The 21,804-nt window shown below is 47.4% G+C and overlaps 1 protein-coding gene across 2 annotated transcripts in view; it reads right to left on the bottom strand.

Moving 5' to 3' along the window:
* RNFT2 (ring finger protein, transmembrane 2) overlaps positions 1-21,175 on the bottom strand; it is a 68,090-nt gene extending 46,915 nt beyond the window's left edge. For both annotated transcript variants that reach the window (XM_033097502.1, XM_033097501.1), the window contains exons 1-6: positions 20,999-21,175; positions 20,439-20,497; positions 15,359-15,837; positions 13,310-13,386; positions 9,696-9,796; positions 6,468-6,621 (exon numbers count right to left, since the gene is read on the bottom strand). In XM_033097502.1, coding sequence (XP_032953393.1) covers positions 6,468-6,621; positions 9,696-9,796; positions 13,310-13,386; positions 15,359-15,837; positions 20,439-20,497; positions 20,999-21,022 — 894 coding nt within the window. In that variant the 5' untranslated portion in view covers positions 21,023-21,175. The remainder of the gene's footprint in view (positions 1-6,467; positions 6,622-9,695; positions 9,797-13,309; positions 13,387-15,358; positions 15,838-20,438; positions 20,498-20,998) is intronic.
* Between the last annotated feature and the right edge of the window lie 629 nt (positions 21,176-21,804).

Raw genomic sequence — 21,804 nt, 5'->3', positions numbered from 1 at the left:
TGGTCTAGCCACATAATGGAATATTATTCAGCCACAGAAAGCGATGACACATGCTACAATGTGGATGAACCTTGAAAACATTATGCTGAGGGAAGGAAGTCGGACACAAAAGACCACATACTGTGTGATTCCACTTATATGAAACGTCCAGAATCGGTAAATCCAGAGACAGAAAGCAGATGAGTGGTTCCCAGGAGTTGGGGGCAGGGGGAGTGACAGCTAATGGGTAAAGGGTTTCCTTTTGGGGTGATGAAAATGTCTTGGGACTAGACAGAGGTGACGGTGACACAACACTGTCAATGTGCTGGATGCCACTGGTCAATCTGATTACCAGGGAAGTTTATGTGAATGTCACCTCAATAATAATAATAAAAAACCAACCCACAAAACAGTAGCAGGTGCTTTGTAAGACACAGGGCAGAAGGAAATGAGAGCAGTTCTGGCTCATACTAAGGGCTGACTCTACAGTAGCTGCTCTTATGCTTCCAGTGTTGTTACTATAAGGTTTGCCATCTTTGGCAAGTTATTTAACTCAGTCTCTGCTCTGTGAAAAGAGGCATCAACGTACCTACCCTCTCAGGACTGTTAAGATTAAGTAAGACGATGTCTTCAGGAGACTAAACTCCATGAGTACATGGATTTGTGTTCACTTGTTCACATATGTATTCTCAGTGCCCAGAACAGTGCCTGGCACACAGCTGGTGCTCAGCAAATATTTCTTGAGCAAATGGCATTGCTTAACACACTGCCGGGCTCCTGGTAATTACTCAGTAATGTTTAGCCATATTTATAAGTTTGGCTGCCAGAACTCTTTGAGGCTCCCTACCTGGTCCTTTCTAGCACAGAGAAGTGAGTACTACTTTGCCTGTGGATTTGTGTTTTCATGACAGAGGTATTTGAACACCTACCAAATACAAGAGGTATGAGCTAAGCTGAGAATGAAATCTAAGCTCTCACTGCTACTACAAGAGGAGGTGGTGAGAGTTAGTATAACTGACTAGACTATCGACACATCCACTCCATCCATCCATCCATCCATCCATCCATCCATCCATCCACCCATCCATCCAAATATCCATCTATCCAAATATCCATCCATCCATCCATCCATCCAATCGCTTGCCTACCCATCTATTTACATATCCACCAACCTTCCCATCCAGCCACCCAATTCATCCATCTACCTATATATACATTCACCTATCCATTCCCCACCCCCCAAACATATATACATACATACAATGAACACTTCTGAGTACATATCAGCTACTAGTGATCCATCAACAAACAAGCTAGATGTGTTTATTTCCCGCTGCCACAGAAGTTAAAATCAAGCAGATAAGAGAGACAACTAAACAAGCAATTACTGTCAGGGTGGTGAGTGCTGGAACAGGGGGAGTCCAGGGTGGTGTGAGTCCTCAGGAGGGCCATGAACCCTAGCCTGAGGGGGCAGGGAAGGTTAAGAGGCTGTGATCTGCAGAAGCAGCAGGAGTTAGTTAAGCCCGCGTAAGGGAAAGGGTCTCTAAGGCAGAAGGCTCAGCAGGTGTTGAGGGCAGGAGACAGAGCAACACACAGCCCTCTCCGGATGCTGTGTGAGTTAGTTACTCAGTATCTCAGCGCCTCGGTTTTCTCATCTGGAAAATGGGATAAGAACATCTACCACATCTCCGATTGGGACTAGTTAAAGCATATAAAGAAATAAAAGAAATAGGGTCTGACTGAAGAGCAGAGTGAGGGGTGGGCAGAAGAAAGGGAACAGAAAGAGTAAGGATGCCAGGTAGGTGGGTGGGACCAGTGGTGAAGAGCAGCGGAGCCTCACCTGCCTCCTCTCCAGGCAATGACCAACCCCTCCCTCCATCCACACACATTAAGTCTTTTTATCTTTGCAGCATCTCAAAGAGGGTTTGGTTAACATCTCGGGAAGAGACATGTTCAGAGATGTTAAGTGACTCTCCCAGGGCCCCGTGGCTAGGAAGTGGCAGGGTGCACAATGGCGCAGGAGCGTCAGCATCTGGTCCATTCAGTGCCTGGCAGATGATCTCTTCAAGTGGCCATGGCCTTGGGAGTTGGAAGACTTGTATTCTGATTCTGTAACTGACCAGTTGGGTGTTTCCTGAACGAATGATCTTCACCCTCTTTCAGCCTCAGTATAATAAGTGAAATAATGGCCACCCAAAGGCACCAGGTCCTAATGCCTGGAACCTGTGAATGTGACGTCATCTGGAAGAAGGGTCTTTGAAGATAGGCGTAAGTGAAGGCTCTTGGCGGGGAGAGTATACTGGATTGTGCAGGTAGACCCTAAATGCGACACATGTGTCCTTATAAAAGACAGGTAGGGGGAGATTCACACACAGAAGAGAAGGCTACGTGACCACAGAAGCAGAGGTTGGAATGATGGAGCCACAACCTAAGGGACATGAGCAGCCACCATGAGCTGGAATAGGAAAGGACAGCTCCTCCCCTAATATCCAGAGGGAGTGCTGTCCGGCCGACACCTTAATTTCGGCCCAGTGACACTGATTTTGGACTTCTGGCCTCTAGAAGTGTAAGAACAAATCAGGCATGGGGGTAATTTGTTACAGTAGCCACAGGGAAGGAATACTCAGCGGTTCATCTAGAAAGAGGGGATAATAAATCGTCACAGTGTCACAGAGGTGTTGCGAGCCTTACGTGAGTCAGGACATAGGAAAGCACCTAGCAAGAACCAGAACGTACCAGGTGATAGTAGCCATTAAACTGCCTACCTGGATTCCTTATCTTTCTCTCATACCCACTTTGAGGTGAAGCGCTGGCCTGGAATAAGAGCCCTGTGACTCTGAGAAGCCACCTGCCCTCTCCACCTTCCATCTCCTCACCCCTCAATGACAGAAACAGTACGTACCTGAGGAAAGGAAGGGAGCTGTGATCACCTCAGCCCGGAAGGGGTGATGGAAGGACGTACTTACTGGACCTTCACAGAAGGCTGTCTGCAGAAGGCCCCCCATAATGGAAACTGTGTGTTCAGACTTATGGTACTTCCCACCTCCGTGAAAGGAGATGGTGGTAACGATAGTACCCACCGCGTGGGGCGGTTGTGCGGATTCAATGAGTAAATGTGTGTAAAGCACCTGGAACAATGATGACCTGTGGTAACCCAGCTGGGAGGAAAGAAACCAGGTGTGGCCGCTAGAAGAGTAACCCGTACCCCCAAAGGTGTGCAGTTCTAATCCTCCAAAGCTGTGAATGTGTTAGCTTCCATGGCAAAAGGAACTTTGCAGAGGTGAGTAAGGATCTGGAGATGGGGAGATTCCCCTGGATTCTCTGGGTGGGTTCAATGTAATCCCAAGGGTCCTCCTAAGACAGACGTGGGTGAGAGTCAGAGGAGATGTGGCAACAAAAGCAGAGGTCAGGGAGAGAAAGGAGAGGGGGACCCAACCTGCTGTTGACAACTCTGAGGATGGAGGCAGGAACCCCTGCCGACGCCTAGAATTTACCCCGGTGAAACCCATTTTGGAATTTTGACCTCCAGAGAGCTATAAGAATAAATTTCTGTTGCTGTAAGCCACTAATGTGGTTTTAATATGGCACTTTGTTACAGCTGCCACAGGAGACTAAGACATCAGGGAAATAAATACCTCTGCCTCTCTCTCCTTTCAGGCCTCCCAATGGCCGAACCCACTTGGAAGCCAGGGGCCACTCAAGCCTGTTGATATAGTTTACCCAGGTCAGCTTCTTGGACTGACAGCAGGTTGAGAAAGGTGGAGAGTGTATCTGGAGGAGCAGAAGGAAGGCATCCAGCAAAATTATCATCCCCGTTTTACAGATAAGGGGACTGATGCACAGAGAGGCTAAGTGACTTATCCAAGGTCACACAGCTAATTGGAAGCGCTAGTAGTCATGAATACACTTAGAAGTATTGCAAATCATTCACCAAGTGCTTACTATGTGCTGGGCAAGGGGCAAAGCACTTTCTATTTCTCACCAGCAACAGTTCTTACGAGGTTCATCCTTAGGAGGAACAAGCTATTATCGTCCTGAGTTGACAGGTGAGGAAACCAAGAGTTCAGGTAGGTTTTGTTATCTGCCTAAATTCACACTGCTAGGAAGGGGTAGAGCTGGGACCCGAATGTCAACATGTCCAACGTTGCAGGCCACGGGCATAACCATTAGGCCATGCTGCTTCCCAGGGTCAAGTCCCCAGTGCCTACCTGGTACGTGGCATGAGCTCAAATGGTAATGGTTATTATGGTCTCGGGAAGGGCAAGTGGGGGGCATCTCAGGACTTTTTTAGACCTGTTTCCCTCTTGAACTTCTTCTCTGTGTCTCTCCTTTTTTTTTTTTTTTTGTATTGATGCTATTTTAGATTTCCTGGCACCGTGTCTGAGCACCAGAGCTGTGTCTTCATCTAAGTAAACTTCAACAGCCTAGGATTTTGGCTCCATCAGATAGATGACATGGTGGGGGAAGTGACGGTGAGGCATATGGGGACCACACCAGACTCAGATTACCCTGGTGTGAAATACTAAGAAATATACAGATTGGTCTCTGTTCTCCTTCTACCCGGGTTCCTGACATGGAGCTCAAGAAGACTTAGGAGAATCAGAAGAGCTAGGAGAATCTTTTGTTCTACCATGTAGTCCTTGATCCCAGGTCCTGACACAGAGCTCCTAAGACCTTTGCAATTTCCTGAGTGATGGGGGCATCTGACAACAAACTCTTAACTCTCTTGGAATTTCCTAGAGTGTCTTTTGTTCAAATGAGGTGACCCTAGGTGGACTCCTGGGTGGGGGCTGGTCATCAGAAAGACCAAGCCATAAATAGAAGCTTGGGACTTTTCAGTCCCACCTTTCTCATTCCTGAGAGGGGACAGGGGCTAGAATGAAGTTAATAACTGATCATGCTCACATGATGAAGCCACCATAAAAATCCCAACAGGACGGGGTTCAGAGAGCTTCTGAGCTGGTGAACACATCTCCATGCTGGGAGGATGGTGCACCCCAACTCCACGGGGACAGAAGCTCTTGTGCTCAGGACCCTTCTAAACCTTGCCCTATGTACCTCTTCAGCTGGCTGTTCATCTGTATCCTTTATCACATCCTTTATTAATGATAATAATTATATTATTTAATAAACATACAATAAATTATAGGAAGTACTATTATATGAAGATGGAGGAACCGACCTCCAGAACCGTGAGATAAATTTATGTTGCTTTAAGCCACTAACATGAAGTATATAATAAAAACATATTTAATAAAAATTATATATTAAATAATTACATATTTAATGAATAATTGAAAAATAGTCATGAACAAACTGGTAAATGTAAGTACGTGTTTTTCTGAGTTCTGTGATCTGTTCTAGCAAATGACTGAACCATGGATAGGGTCATGGCCTGATTTATAACCGGTCAGTTAGAAGCACGGTGACAAGCACAGGTGACAACCTGGACTTGTGATTGGCATCTGAAATGTGGAGGGGGCAGGACAGAGCCCTTAATCTGTGGAAGCTGATGCTATCTCTAGGTAGATGGTGGCAGAACCGAGGTCAATTGTAGGACACCCAGCTGGTGTCAGAGAATTGCATGATGGATGGAAAACCCACATATCCGGTGTCAGAAGTATTGAGTGTGTGAGTAAAGAAGAAACACAGGAGTGTGTTTTTCCTATATGCCTGGCCAGTGGGTTTGGTCAGTTGTCACGCAAGATGGACGGCCAATGTGCTCTTCTGACAACCAATGCCTGGAACAAATTCTGAGCTTTCTGAAGTTGAAAAGGTGGCAGTTTTTGCAGCATGGAAAGCAGGAGTCTCCAGAGATTGTTTTGTCCATCTGCCTCTGTCCAGAGTCCCTGCTTTGCGTCTTCTTGCAGGGGCACTGGCAACAATTATATCCTAAAGGTGATGCTTTATCCCGGCCTTACTCAGCCCTCTGAATTATAGTGGTTATCCCTCCCAAGATCTCTTCGACCCCACATCCACCTGCAGGCCTTTCCCTATATTACATTGCAAAATACCATTGCCATCACTCCCCTTCCTATGTCCACATCAGACATCACTAATCAATCACAGAGTTCTTTCCTTCTGAGGCTCAGTACCCTTTACAAAATATGCTCCAAAGCCACAAAGAGTCAAAACCTGGAAGAGCCATTCTACCCTGGGAGAAGCAGGACCCAGGGCTTGTCAACATGTTTTGTCCCTTCTCAGGTGAAATTTAGATGAAAGTTGCATCAAGGGCAGCTTTGAACAATGGAACAGGAAATACACTTGGAGTAGAGGTGTGGAAGGCATGTGGTAACAACAAAGAACCATGCTCAGCTTCAAGGAATTATAAGAGGTAGGTGCTAGGATCTACTGGCTCAGGCTGTGTTCATTTGATATGCTGACATTAGCTTTGCCCACATTCATCCTTTTCTCCTCCACATGGCACCCTGAATCCCCTGCATGATCAGCGTGATTGAGGTTACTTGGTGGCTACGGGCAGCACCTACCTTGGACTTGACGGCCAGGACAATCTTGGGCAGGGCCACGATGAGGCACTTGAGGGCGATGGTGATGTACTTCAGCACAAAGTCTGCGATCCCTACAATCCACAGCAGGTCGAAGAAGTCTAGAGTCTCCAGGTTGGGCTTTAGAAATATGAGGCTGTGGGGAGGATTCAGAGTCAGGATGCTCACTTAGGATCACTTCTACCCAGTCTGGGAGCCTTGTAAATACCACCTATAGAAAGACGTCTGTGTCCTGTTCCTAAATCTGCTAACTTCCTGTGTGACCTCAGGTGGGTATCTTAACCTCTCTGAGCCTTAGTCCCCCTGAGGGTTAACAGATGAGACTGGCCTGGAGTAGCATTAGTTAAGGTCCTCTCCAGTTTTATGGGTCCACAATAGTTTTCACAAGAGGAAGCAGAAGGAAGAAAAGCAGTCCAACATTGTGAAGGAGGGAGGGAGAGAAGGAGAAAAGAGGAAAACCGATGTGCCACTGTGCTAAGCTCTTGACTCTGTGTCTCACTGTCCTGCACAATGAGCATTGCTTCTCTCCCCACTTTATAAGAGATACTGATGCTTGGAGAGGTGAGGTTAAGTAGCCCAAGGTCACAGATAATGGGCATTTCGACAGACGAACTTGAATCCAGGCTTCTTCATTTATTGGACTCCGGGCAAATAATGTTTTCTCTATAAGCCTCAGTGTTTTCACTAATAAAATGGGAATCATTCCCTTCCTCAGAGTGTCATTGGCGGGATTTGATGAGATGATTGACATCCCTGTATAAGACTACAGCCTCTGCCAGGTAGCCATGACAATAATAACAGCAACTCTATGAGGCAGGTACTATTATCTACCCCATTTTACAGATGAGGCACAGAAAGGTTAAAGTAATGCGCACAAGGTCCTGCAAATATTAATCCTTACTCTCAGTCCTTACACGACAGCAGTGCTACTTGGAGTGGGTAAACTCATTTTACCCAACTGTAACCAGGTAAGTTAACCTCGCGCTTGACTTCTGTACTTACCTCACTGGAGACAGACACATGCTGTTCTCAAACTGGCACCTGTCCATGGACCACACTTTGAGGGGCATTGCTCACCACCTCTGAGGCAGATGGTGTTGTTTGTAATAATACAAATAGTAGCTAAAGGCTCTTGGCTCTTTACATCACACTTGCCCTGCTCTACACACTTTATATGTTTTCCTTCATTTTGTCTTCCCAAAGCCTCTATGAAGGAGGTGCTGTGATTATCCCGTTTGGAGCTGGGGAAACGGAGGTGCTAAGAGGTGGTGTCGCCTGCCCACAGCATTATCAGCTAGAATGTGGAGCTAGGACTGGCACCAGCACCCACCCTGTGCTGCTCCCCTCACTTCTTTCCCACTGGATTCGAGGCTCTGAGCGAAGGCCAGATTGAGTCCTACGGTATCTGTCCTCTCTAAAGCGGGGAACAGTGCACACAACCCAGAGTGGATGCTTTCTGGATGCTTCCAACATACTCCGCTGGGCTGGTGGAACACAGCGCAAACCAAGGCCTCCTTATTACAGAATCCTAGGAATGAACTGGTCTATTTTTTTACTTTTATTTTTCAAAACCTATTTCTATGTATAATAAATACCTTTATAAGGAGCTAGAGTAGGGCAAAATCAACGAAAACCATCGATTTGGGCAATCTCTCCTAATCCCTCAGCTCCTTACATCCTAGCCCTCTCCGTAGAATTTTTCGCATCCCACTTTGAGTGGCCATTCATGTTATAATATGGGAGGGGCTGGCAGCCCCCAGCTCCCTGCTCTTGTCCTTGCCTGGGGGAAACGCAGGCTGGCTGGCTGACTTCCACGCTCTGCTTCTCTATCATGCTTCTGGGATTGCAATAAAATGAAGATCTGCCTTCCACTTCCCATTTTCTTTCAGAAACATAAGTCGGTGTGAAATTCACCTATCTGGGCTGTAGTTCACTGTCTTAGCGTTTTTTCTGTTTTGCACTTAGTGTTTTTTCCTGGGCATTTGGAGGAGGGGCAGTGCAAAAGTGTTTTTCCACCTAACGTACACTGTGAACTCGAATCAACTGATATATTTTATTGTCGGTTTTGCTCCTTATTAGGTACCACCACCCACAGGAATAGTAATTCATCATAAAAGAATAATATTAATTATGATATGACGATGATATGTCAAATGTTTCGTGGTTTACGCAGTACTTTTCATGTATTATAACATTTGGCCTCCCTAATAATTAGCCTGTTCAGGTGGGTAAGGCAAGAATTAACTGGGTCCCAATTTCACAAATGAGGAAATGAGTGGGGTCTCTGAGGGGTTCCATTATTTGCCACAGGGCACAAAGCTGGTCAGTGGCAGGACTTATTCTCTGACATTGGTCATCAGACTTCAAATCCTAGGAAGACTCCAATTGGCTGTGAAGGGCTACTTACTGGGACTAAGACTTATTAGGAAGGGCTTCAGTAAGCCTCAGTTTCCTCACCTGTGAAATGGGGACAGCAGCACCCTGCTGGGTCACTGAGAGGACAAAATAAAATAATGGCTATTGCTAGCACAAACACACTCTCGAGTTGACATCCATTAGGAAGAGGGCTCAGCTTCATTGCTTTTCTCCCTAAAGCACTCTCTCTCTTTCTGCGTTGCCAGTTTGACTCAGCCCTGGTTTGATGGGGGCACAGAAGGCTGAGCCTGACACTGTGATCATGGCCAGAGAATGACATGAGCTGGAAATTCATCCAAGGTTCTGGGAAACTCCACCTCCCAGAGCCTTCCCCAGGACCTTGATATTCTGGGCCAGACAACTAATGCAGTGTGTGAGGAGATGGGAGTTGATGTCTTGGCACTAACTCCCCAACTGCCCTTCTAGGGTGGCCCCAGAAAGTGGAGAAACTGCTCATTTGTCACAGTCCATGTGTAAAACAGAGGTACATGATCTGAAAGCTTGGCTTGAGTTTCTACCCCATCCATCCTGGAGGCCCTCACTGGCCAGCCCTCCCCGACCAGTCACTATGTGGCTACTAGAAGATGTAAAATGAACTATGTGGCTCGTCTTATTATTTCTAGCAGGAGAGTTCTGCTCTGGGCCTGTGTGTACAGAACAACAGGGTGGAACTTGAAAGTTACAATGTGATATAACGCGGCTGCATTGTTCTCAAGTGGAGGGGTTGTGTGTCCCAAGCCCAACAATGCCCCGCCACCACCACTTTCCCACTGGGGGTCAGACTCCCCTGCTTACCTGTTGTACAGCTGCTGGGAACTGAACGTATAGAGTACATAGAGGGTGTTGCCTGCCAGAAAGGCCAAGATCCACAAGATAACCAGCACCGACCTCTTCTCCTGGAGATAAAGCAAGAGATCTGTGGGGATGCGGCAATGCTAAAAGTGCACATGGCAGAATATTCCAGAATGCTTTCTGACATGTGGCAACTTTTCCTTTTCTCAAAGGTTTGGAGGGAGCAGGGCTAATGGTGAAAGGGGTGTTGGCATCTTCCTAGTCCACTGGAACCCAAGGGTGGTTATAGAGAAGGTGACAGAAATGTGGAAACCTGCTTGGAGAACTACCGGGAAAGGCAGGAAAGCCACAGTCGTTAGCAGCACAGATTTTGGATCTGGAAGCCTGAGTTCAAATCCTTGGTCGGCTACTCGGGGACTGTCCAACGCTGGGCAAGTTACTTAAACTTTTTTCATTTCCCTTTCCTCATCTGTAAAATGGGTATACAGTGTCTCTCTCTGATAAAGCTGTGAGAATTAATGTGCATGAAATGCTCAGAACACTGTCTGACACGTAGTAAATGTTAGTTCTCATTTACTATTAGGAAGCAGAGAGAAGTTAAGCAACTGTTGCTCAAGAGCACATGTTTTAAGCCTCAGTGCCCTCATTTAAAAATGGGGGTTTTGTTAAATATTAAGTAAAATTCATGAATGTCAACATTCAGTCTGGCGCAGGCTCACATTTTGTGCTTGCTAAATGGTGGGACCTAGTATTCAGACTTTACAACCCAGCAGACGATTCACATCTATACAAGCTAGAAACTTCTGCTCTCAATTTTTCTAGCATGGTCCTCCGGCCTACTGCTCTGGACCCGACCGTTCATTGTGGGTCCACATTTCTAAGATTAAATTCAAACTTATATACTTGGCCGTCAAAACCCTTCACAACCCGGCTCCATTTCTTTCTCCAGCCTCATTTCTGTTTAGTCCCCAGGAAGACAAGCTGGAAAACGTTCTCGGTTTGCTGTTTCCCAGCAGCTTCTCGGCCTGAGAACAATCCCAGGAAATTTCTGGAGGTGGCGCCGGGCAGGGCGCGTCCCCGCCTATGTGCCCTGGGAGACATACACAGACCCTCGTGGTGATGCTGATTTTCAAAAGCTTGTCTCTTCCTGGACCAGGGCGGCTGCATTGCTGGAATAGGATGAGGTCATAACTTTCCCAGTGTAACCTTCCCTGCGGTTTCGGTAAATGCTCCACTGTCTTCAGACATAGCTCAGTGCCCTACACACCCTTACGACGCGTATTTTCGCAGAGTAGACAAAATAAATGCATCTCCATCCAGCCATTATTCCAGGAGTGGTCAAGGTTAACGACCCGAGAAACCACCTCCAACCAACCAACTGCTCTTATCAATGTGATTAACCCACTCGGCAGCTCTTTTTACCCCAATAAATAATGGATTCCCGTTTAACCCACTGTAGACTCAAAGCAAAGGGGGAAGAGAAAGAAGGACTTAGCAATGCCCTCAGAAGCCAGACCCTCAAGGACAAAGGGGGAGTTCCCTAGTAGTAAGTTGAGATTCCTAAACTTACTGAGGGTCACGCAGACTTTCCTCCACAGGAAATGAGTACAGACAGGCAAAACATTACCCATGTCTTCATAAGGTTCAGGACCCGTAGAAGCCTGTCCACAGATACAGGCGTCCTAAAATTCAAGTCAAGGCACCATTTGGATGTTACTGCATTTGAGAGACAGCCGGCCCCCAAAGCCTCCCTTTATGGTCTTGATCAACCTGCTGTTCTAATAGCAGAAGAAAGAGGTTTGCATGAAGATGAGACTAAGGGTCAGGAAGAACCTCTGGCTCCATGTCCAACTCTGGACCTCAATGGGCGCGTGTGTCAGGTGGAGACTGAGTCGTCCTCCATACCTCATGCAGGCCCATGTGCTTTTGAAAAGCAAACGACGCCAAAGAAGGATCAGAGAGGATAGGATGGTGGCTGTTATGGGATCACACGCACCGCACAAAGTATAGGCTTGTTGAAATAAGCTCAATTAAATGTTTCTACCGTGTTTCCCCGAAAATAAGACCTAGCCGGACCATCAGCTCTAATACATCTTTTGGAGGAAAAATTAATATAAGACCTGGTCTTATTTTAATATAAGACAGTCTTATATTATAATATAATGTAATGTGTATTATAATATACATTATATAATATAATGTAACATAATGTAATACCAGGTCTTACGTAACACTGGGTCTTATATTAATTTTTACTCCAAAAGATGCAGTAGAGCTGATGGCCCAGCTAGGTCTTATTTTCGGGGAAACACGGTACGTGCCAGGCACTGTGCTAAACACCTTGTCTGCACTATCTCATTTAATCCTCTCTATCGGTGTATGAAGTTGGTGTGAATCGTTCCTTTTCTAGAGGTGGCACCTGAGCTGAGCTCACCGAGATAACCTGTCTAAGAGGCGTAGGTGGGTGGACGAGCTGGGATTTGAACTTGGAGTGAGCACAGCCCGTGGGCTCAATGCCTGGGTTCATATCCTGATGCCACCATTTGCACCAGCTGTGTGACCTCAGGCAAGAAACTCAGAGTCTCTGAGCTGCTGTTTCCTATTGGGAAAATGCGATAAGAATGACTCTGTCTCCCTCTCAGGTTGCTGGGACAAACGTGCGTGATGAACTGTGCAAATGGGCCCAGCACTGTGCTGGGCATGGTTAGTGCCCTGCTATTAGAAGGTACCCAGCAGTTTCAGGGGGATGGCCTTAACCATGAGGGTAGGTTGGAAGTGAGCTAACTGGTTGAGTACCAGGAGGGTAAAGGGACTGGGCTGCGACTTGTGAGGGAAATACTGCTGGTGGAAGGGCCTGGGAGAGGATGGTATATCTGGGGATCTGCCCAGGGGTGGCAGACGTAAGAATGGCCTCCCAAAGATGTCTTGTCCTAATCACTGCAACCTGTGAATATGTTAGGTCACGTGGCAAAGGGAATTACTATTGCTCTCAGCTGACCTTGAGATGGGGAGAGACTCGTGGATCATCCAGGTGGACCCAATGTCATTCCAAGAGTCCCTAAAAGTGGAAGGGCCAGTTTGCCCAGTGGTTAGAGCGCAGTGCACATAATACCAAGGTCGCCGGTTCGATTCTCACGTGGGCCAGTGAGCTGCGCCCTTCACAACTAGATTGAAAACAAGTCTCCACAACTAGATTGAAGACGACTTGACATGGGGCTGATGGCTCCTGGAAAAACACAATGTTGCCCAATATTCCCTAATAAAAATTAAAAAAAAAAAAAGTGAAAGAGGGAGGCAGAAGAGGAGAGTCAGAGGGAGATGTGACTCAGGAAGGATGGTTACAGAGGTGCAACACTATTGGCTCAAAGAGGAGGATAGGGCCAGAAGCCAAAGAACGTGGGTGACCTTTAGAACTGGGAAAAGGTGAGGAAACAGATTCTCCTCTAAACCCTCCAGAAGGAACGTGTTCTTGTTGACACCTTGAGCTCAGCCTAGAGAGATCCACTTCAGACTTCTGTTCGACCCGTCTACAAGATAAAACATTGATGTTTCAAGCCACTAAGCTTGTGGTCATTTGTTACAGTAGCCATAGGAGACCAGTTGGCTGGGTGACTCACCTTCAGAGAGACCTGTTCTCGGAGCGTTGAGTTGGCGTAGGCAAAGGTGCTGGCCATCCCGATGCACACGGCAATGCCTGCAGGACACAGAAGGGCCCAGCTCCACCAAGCAGACTCATTAGGTCCCGGCCCTGGCTTACTAGGGGCTGGGAGCAACATTAAAAAGGCACATCCCTGGTCCCCTTGGAGTTTACAGGCTAACCACAGAGGAGAGAGAAAATCTCATTTCGGGGGGATTTGGGTTGCCACGTAAATCACGGGAATCCCTGAACCACTCTGAGTATAGGCCTCTGAGGTAGGGATGGAACTGACGCCATCGCGGGGTATTTTATAGAACTGGGTTAAAAGCATGGGCTGTGCAGTCTGGTAAGACCTGGGTTCAAATCACGCTTCTGCCACCTCCTCTCTGTGTGAGCTTAGGCTAGTCACCGCACCTCTCTGAGCCCCATTTTCCTCATCTATAAAATGGACAGAATAATAACAGTTCTTACACCATGGAAGGATAATGCTTATAAAGCATAATCTCTAGCAGTTAGTAAATGGCACCTATTATTATTTCTACTTTCAAAAAGAATTTGAGGTGTGTTTCTTTGCAATAAAAGCATGCATAGACAAAGACCAGACGATCCATAAGGAATGAAAGTTTAACGTCAGAGGGGGATAAAAGTCCTACTGGCAGGAAAACATGACCCTGGCAGAAGGGGGAACAGAACTGAATTTCATCCCACAATTCATCCCATTGGCCCTGTTTGCTGAGTTACAATCTTGGAATTCTCCCTTGATAGGGGTTTTCAAATCCCACCTTTCGTAACCTGTGGGCAGGCCTCTGCTTTCACACGATGTGCACGGCTTGTCATGCTCGGAGTTCACTTTTACGTTTTTATTAGCACGTGTACTCCGGTTGTTTCTCCGGATCTACTTTGTCAAAAATGCATTTCTTCACTGGAAATGTGTAAGATAAAATCTAGTCAACCCCCTACCATCCTTTGTCCTATTTTCCTCTTTGATAAGAAAAACAAATAAACCTGCCAACTGAAAAAGAAAATGACCATCCTTGAGAATAAAATGTTGAGTTTCCTGGAATTCAGGGTAAAGGGGAACACGCCGGCTTCCCTTTCTAGGAATAGAAAAGGAGGGGCTGCCATGGTAGCACCCCAACAAGGAAAGTGGGGAGATGTGAGTCAGCTAGAGCTCACCAGAAAGGGGCAAACACGATAAGAAGGATGGCCTCGTCTCCTCTAGATATTGTCTTATGGGACGTTGTAGGCCATGAGACAATTCCTGCCATACTTCCTCCTACAGGACTAAAACGACAGCCTAAAACTCTGCAGGGCACAGCACCATCTTGATCTAATAACAGTAAGTAATAATCCTAACAATGGCCCCGAGACTATTTATTGAACATTAAATGTACGTCAAGTTCTAGGCCAAGCACTTTATGAATTGTTATCTTACTTCCTAATAATACTAACAATAGGTAGTATTTATTGAGCACCTACTCTGTGCCTGGTTCAGTGTTAAGTATTTTGCATGTATTATAATGAATATAATGAAAACAATTGACACTTGCATAGCACTGTCTTAAGTGGTTTACACATATTAATTCATTTAACCTCACTGCAATCTCATGAAGTATGTCCTATTATAACCCTCATTATAATCCTCATTTTATGGGTGACGGGCCTGAGGCACAGAGAGGTTAAATAACGTACCCAGCATCACACAGCTAGGAAGGGGCTGAGGCTGGGTTCAGACCCAAGTCGTGTGAACTCTTAGTTATTACACTCCACTTCTTCACACCAACCAACCAGCTGAGGCAACTTTTATCACCACCTGCACTGGACAGATGAGGAAACCGAGGCTCAGAGATGGTGAGTGACTTGCCCGAGGTCACACAGCTAATCTGTCAGAATTTGAACCCAGGTCTGATGCAGAATCCCATACTCTTGAGCACTTTGCACTATGAGGGTCTCTGCTGCCTTTCCCTGGCACTTGGGATGGAGAGCACCCCTATCTCGCAGTTGAAGCCCTCATGACTCCCGGACTCACCGAGCTTATGCTGGAAGCACAGTTTGGCCAGGAGGATCAGGATGAAGGGCAGCCCTTTCTGGAGCCAGCAGACCACAGCCTTCAGCTCGGACAGGGCAGGGGCGGGAGTGCTGGGCTGTTCGTCACTCCCCTCGTCTGAGTGAGCACGGTGGTCCCCACCCACATGCTGCAGCAGCGAACTTCCCCGGTGGCCGCTGTGGTGGAAGTGGTGGTGGGGCTGGCGGTGGTGGTAGGCGCCCCCCTCGCCCCGCCCCCCGCCTTCCTCCCTGGACGCGGGCATCTGGATGAACACGTCCCCGCCGCCGGCCGAGGCCCCCAGCACCAGGCTGGATGGGAATGGGGGAGTGGGAAGGCTGCCTGTTGGGAGGCCGGAAAGGCTGGAGAAGAGCGCTGGCGGGGAGGCCACTTCTGCCTTCAGACTCTCAAAGACGCCCCCTTCATCCACGCTTGCCTCGGAGCTGAGTGCTTGGCTGCGGTTTCTGGGCCAGAAGGGAAGAGAAAGCCCCACCAAGTCAGCAGAGAGAAGGACAGTCATCCAGGGGAGGATGGGGGACAAATAACAGTGTCAGTGTCATAAGTTGACTTGTTTCCCACCCCCCAAACTCCTAGGTTGAAGCTCTAACTCCCAGGACCTCAGAGTATAACTGTATTTGGAGTCAGGGTCTTTGCAGAGGTGACTAAGTTAAAATAAGGTCCTTAAGGCGGCCCTCATCCAATAGGACTGGTGTCGTAATAAGAAGAAATCGGGACATAGACAGACACAGAGACAGGACCATTTGAAGACAGGGAGAGCTGGCCATCTACAAGCCAAGGAGAAGGGCTGCAGAAGAAACCGACCCTGCCGACACTTTGATCTTGGACTTCCAGCCTCCAGAACTGTGAGAAAATACATTTCTGTTGTTTAAGGCCCCCAAGTCTGTGATACCTTGTCACTGCAGGCCTAGCAAACTCATACAAACGATAACAGCAACAGGGTAATAATCTTTATTGAAAATTTACTATGTACCAGTTTTCTAAGTGCTTTCCTTTAACTCCTTAAACCCTCCTATGAATTCTGTGAAGTACAAATAATACCGCCATGTGACCGATGAAGAAACAAACAGACACCAAGAGAGCAACTTGTCCAGAGTTGCACAGCTGGTAAGGGATGGAGCCAGGGGTACACAGTCCCAGGCAGACTAACTCTAGAGCCCACTTTCTTGACTGCTGTACTTTAATGAAAAGGAAGCAGAGTTCTATGGTTCTAGAATAACCTCAGGAACCCAAGAGCCCCCTGGCTCAGTAATGTTCAAGTTCAACGATTTCCGAGTCCCCAGAAAGGTCCAGCCTTGGTCACAGCTGGCATGTGGAGGGCAGCAGACAGTAATGGGAAGATTTAATAGAGAAGCCACATTTGAACCCCAGTTCTATCTTTCCTAGGGGCCTGAACAACCCTGGATTGTTTTTTCTCTCCTGAAAAATGGGCCTCAACATTATTCGTGCATAGAATTCCTGTGGGATCAAATTCAGAATACCCTTTTCAATGGACCAGCGTTCAATAACTGGGAACTATTACCTCTAGTCCCTAGGGAAAGAGCTCCAGGGCCGACCGCCTTTTCTAGTTCCAAGTGGGGACCTCTTGTATGGGAATCAGGCAAAGGATTCCGTGGCCTTTACCAGAAGGAGCACAGAGCCCAGAGGTAACCCCTGCGGTTAGCCCAGAACTGGGTGCACTTTCCCACAAACACCCTGCCCCAGAATTCTGGATGCCATCTCTCTCCTCTTGGGTTTGTCCTCTCTTCAAAAGGAATCAGGACGTGGAAACTCAGTCTACACAACACATACAAGTGGGGCTGATTTGCTCTATGCACATGTGTCGGGGGAGGAGCAAAGAGCCTTTCACCCTGAAACAGGGCCCCCAAGACACCTCCATAGAGCCCTAAGGCACTCCAAATATATCATGACCTTACTGAAAGCCCGAGCTGAGTTCCACTCATCCTCTGGACCCCACAACCCAGGGTACACAGTAGGTGTTTAATAAAACATATGCTGGCTCTCATCCAGGCACAAAATGATAGCAGGAGGGGAACTATACATAGGTTTCACACTTGACCCTGTATGATTTATTCTCTACTCAGAGACCAGGGTGCATTTTAAGAAACATACATTCGATTATTTCACTAAAAGGGCTTCCCATTCTAAACTTCCTCCCACAGTTTCAGATAAACCCTATAGATAGGGAGTAATAGCATTCCCATTTTACAGATAGAGAAACTGAGGCTCAGAGAGATGAACCTGTCAGATACCCTGGATTATCTGGCCCCAAACTTAAAGAGGTGTGTCCCTCTCTAACTATCCAAGGGCTTTTACTGTAGTGCCTTTGCACAGGCTGTCCCCTTCTCCAGATGTTACCTCTACCCTGTCCCAACTTGGTACCTATGCTCATCACTCAGATTTCAACTAAAATCTCTCTTGCTTGGTGGCGCCTGTCCTACCCCCAGACAGTGACAGTCTCCTAGCTCCTAGTTGTCACTGCATGCTAACCTCACCTGCATGGGATTGATCACGTCATCCTTTTACTGCTTACCTGCGACTCTCAACCCTGGCTGCACATTAGAATCAGGAGAACTTTCGAAAAATATAGGTGACCGGGACCCAGTGTCGAGCATCTGAATCAAAATCTTTGGGGGTGAGCTCTGGCATCTCTGCCTTTAGAGCCCCAGGTGATTCTAATGTATAGTCAGCACTGAGGACAGCAGTTTAGATTGGGCCCTATGCCATGAAGTCAAAGACCACGATTGTTTGCCCCCATTATGTCTCTCCAACCCAGCACAATGCATGTGCCATACGGCACATGTTCAAGAAATACTGTTTGAAAGAATGAATGAATGAGCATACTAAAGGCTCTGAGAAGGCCTGCAATTGAAAAAAGTAATTTTGTTTAAACCTAGTGTTTCCCAAACTTATTTCACCATGGACTTCTTTTTAGCTTTGGAAAACCTATTAATGCTGTGAAACCCAGCAAGGGACATGCTGGTCTGGAAATATCTCTGGGTTCACAAAGTTGCCCCAGGGGGTAAGTTATCATAAATCTGGTGCAAGGAGGGAAGTTGAAGATGGCTACCCCACTCTCCTACCACATGGCTCATCCCTGTTCCCTCTAAAACCCCAGGAAATGTGTGGTCCTACTCCCTTGGGTTTGGGATAATAATAAAGGTAATATTAATAATGACAACAACAACTGACACCATGGCTATGATCCCCAAGGGGCCTCGAGCTTTTTCTGCGCTTTATGAAGCTGAGCTAAGAAAGAAGGAGTCCTGGTAGGTGCCCACAGTGGCCCCCACGGGGCCCTGAAAAGCCTTCCTGGCTCCCTTAAGCTGGCCAGCACTCTGAGTTCACTGGGCTCAGGGGGCCTCCAGTATAACCAGGGAGGGGCCCACCAAGGGGCTTTTCATAGCTGGCCTGCCTTCCCTGGGCCCTGGTACACAGCAGAGATTTCAGACTAAGTGGGAAAGAATATTCCTTGGGGAGGCAGAGGCTGTGCTTCCAACTTAATCACTTAAGGGCTAGAGAGGGAGGCAGCCCGGGAGAGGAGCGGATCTGCCCAGACAGGAGGCAGCCAAAATGTACTGGCTCAAAGCACAGACTCTTGGGGGCAAATGGACTGGGGTCCGAATCTCAGCCCTGCCGCTTCCTGGCTGTGTGACGTTAAGTAGTTTACTTCCCCTCTCGGAGCCTCAGTTTCCTCATCTGTAAAAATGGTGGTTAAAAATAGTCCTGACTTCATCAGTGACAGAGAGTAAATACACAATACACGATGGCCTGTATTTTTCTGTCCCCAAAGATCTCGTGGTTCACTTGAAAGCAGACAGCAATTCTGACTTCAGAGGTTAGAAAGGCTCTAACAGGTGTGCTTATTACTTGGATGCTTTATTTGTGCATTTTCACACTCAGTCACTCCTTCATAAGCAACCTGAGTTTCAGTAACTGCCATTTATGGGTGGGGAAACTGAGGACTAGGCATGAAGTCACTCCAAAGGTGGGAAGTGGCTGAGCTGGGATTTGGCCAAGGGCTGTCTGATTTAAGGCCAGAGCTCTGCCCTGCAGAACAGGCAGGCTTGATGCAAAACTCAGTCCCAATGTGGGACTGGTGGGTACTCTGATTTTGCAGCCAATCTCAGAGTTGCAGGGGAACTGGAATGGGATGTGAGGGAGGAAAAGCTTGGCTGCCAGCATGGTGGGGTTGGGGGGGGGAGGGCCTGGGGCTGGGAGATTGTCACAGCCTGAGAACGTGTCCCATGGCGTGTTCTCTCTTGGGCTTACCTAGAGAAATTCTAGGTAATTCATCAGTGTTTTAACTGTGTTTTCTTAGATTCTCTATTTGGCTATTTGGCATCCAACTAATTATAGGGCCAAACTAATAGCCAAAGTTGTTTATATCTCCCTTTCAATCCAGAGCCCATATCCCCAACCACTTCTTGGTCTAATGCTCACACATCCAGCCAATATTTCTCCTGTCCCAAATCACCCAGGACCAGGTACCAGACAACCTGCGACTACCCTATAGCCCAGCGCCCGCGGTAGTTTGTTACTCCAACTACACAATGCTAAGCTGTTTCCCCCGCTCTGCCTTGATCTGTGCAGAAAACACAATAAAAGCAGTGGCTCATGCTTTCACTTTGTTCCTCCTTTCTGCCTCCTGACAGACCCTGGCACTTCCCAATGTGGCCCTACGTGGTGTGACATGCCCCCTTCTCTCGGGCAATGTAAGTAATAAGGATCTTCTTTCAATGGCATTAGCCTCTCCATGTTGTTACTTAGTCACCTCCATACATTAAAATCCTGTGGGTACCATCACTGAGACAATGAGTCAAGTGGACCACCTATCACACAGGCTTTGAGAATTACCGTAAGCGCAATAGCCAGCTGTTATGTATTGAGTAGTATATGCCATCACTGGGTAAAGCAGTTTCCAATCGCATCTCCTTTGCTCCTCTATCAAGTACCCTGAGAAGCAGCTATTCAATCCAGTTTTGGGTTGCCCCTGCCCACCCAAAGCCCAGAGTCCCCAGATGGAAGGAAACCAGGAGATGCTTACCTTTCAGGTGGAATGTTATCCGTGTTACTGCTGTGGCGTCTCTGCATTTTCCTTAAGACCTGAAAGCCAACACACGGCATGAGCCAGAGTCTCCCAACATTTTGCCTATCAGATTACCACGGCACCCATAAATAAGGACTACTCTTATCTCATATCCCTAGAGCTCTCTGACATTTTCCAAACCCTGTTTCCGTCCATTATGCCATTCAACATTCAATCCCACCGAGGAAAGTGTTATCACCCCATTTCACAGATGAGGATCTTGAGACCCAGAGGTGGAAGACGTCCTCATGGGATACGAGAAGGCAGTGAACTGTGCAGCAAAGTGGTGATGGATGAGGTGAAGTGAGCCGCGACTGGCGGCAGGAGACACGGATTCTGGACTGATGTTACCCTGAACTTGCTGTGCAACTGTGGACAAATCAGTAACCTCTCTGTTGCCTCAGATGCCTCATCTGTTAAATGGGAGGGGGCGGAGTGGCCAAACCCAAAGCTTCTTTCCAGCCCCCACAATGAATAAAGTGGTAATGAAGATGTGAGTTCTCATGGAGACACGTCACCTTGTTCACTGTAAGGAGCCACATGGACTTCAGAACTCCATGTTGACGACACCGGAGGTAGGCATTCAGGGCTCCTGATGGCGATGTGACCACTGGATTCCAGAAGAAGCCGCTTCCCCCTGCTCTTCCTCTGCAGAGGGATGCACGGGTCAGGGGAGTTCACGAGAGACTCCAAACCCTGGATGGAACAGAAGACTCACATGAATAGTCCATGAGATACCTTGAACCTGAGAAGAAGTAAGTCTTGGGGCATCATGGGTAGCTGTGAGCACATGATTCTGTCTGGTTAGCCTCTCAACGATCTCTTCTTAGGACTCCTGAGGATGGTCATGATCTCAATATATTTTGTCCTAATGTCAAACTACCGTGTTTCCCCCAAAATAAGATGCATTAGGGCTTTTGTTCAGGGGATGTCCTGCTGAAAAATCATGCTATCGCTTATTTTCCGGTTAGGTCTTATTTTCGGGGAAACACAGAATTAATGAGTCGCTATTGGGGAATACAGAACATATGTGTTAGACCCACAGTGGCTTTCCATTGCAATCAGAATAAAACCCAATCTCCGTTCACCACCTACAGGTTCTACCTGATGTAACTCACCTGTTTCCCACTTCATTTTCCTCCACTCTCCCTTTAAGCATTCCCCTCCAGCCACACTACCTTTCTGTTCCTTAAACATGCCAGTTGTGCCTACCTCAGGGCCTTTGAACTTGCTGTTCCTTCCCTCTGGAATGCTTGTCCTTCTGGCTAGCTCCTTCAGGTCAAATGTCACCTCCTCCCAGAGGTCTTCTCTCACCCTCCTGACC

This window comes from Rhinolophus ferrumequinum, chromosome 25 (assembly GCF_004115265.2).
Source record: "Rhinolophus ferrumequinum isolate MPI-CBG mRhiFer1 chromosome 25, mRhiFer1_v1.p, whole genome shotgun sequence".
Lineage (NCBI taxonomy): Eukaryota > Metazoa > Chordata > Mammalia > Chiroptera > Rhinolophidae > Rhinolophus > Rhinolophus ferrumequinum.
This window is presented reverse-complemented; position numbering and strand designations above follow the sequence as displayed.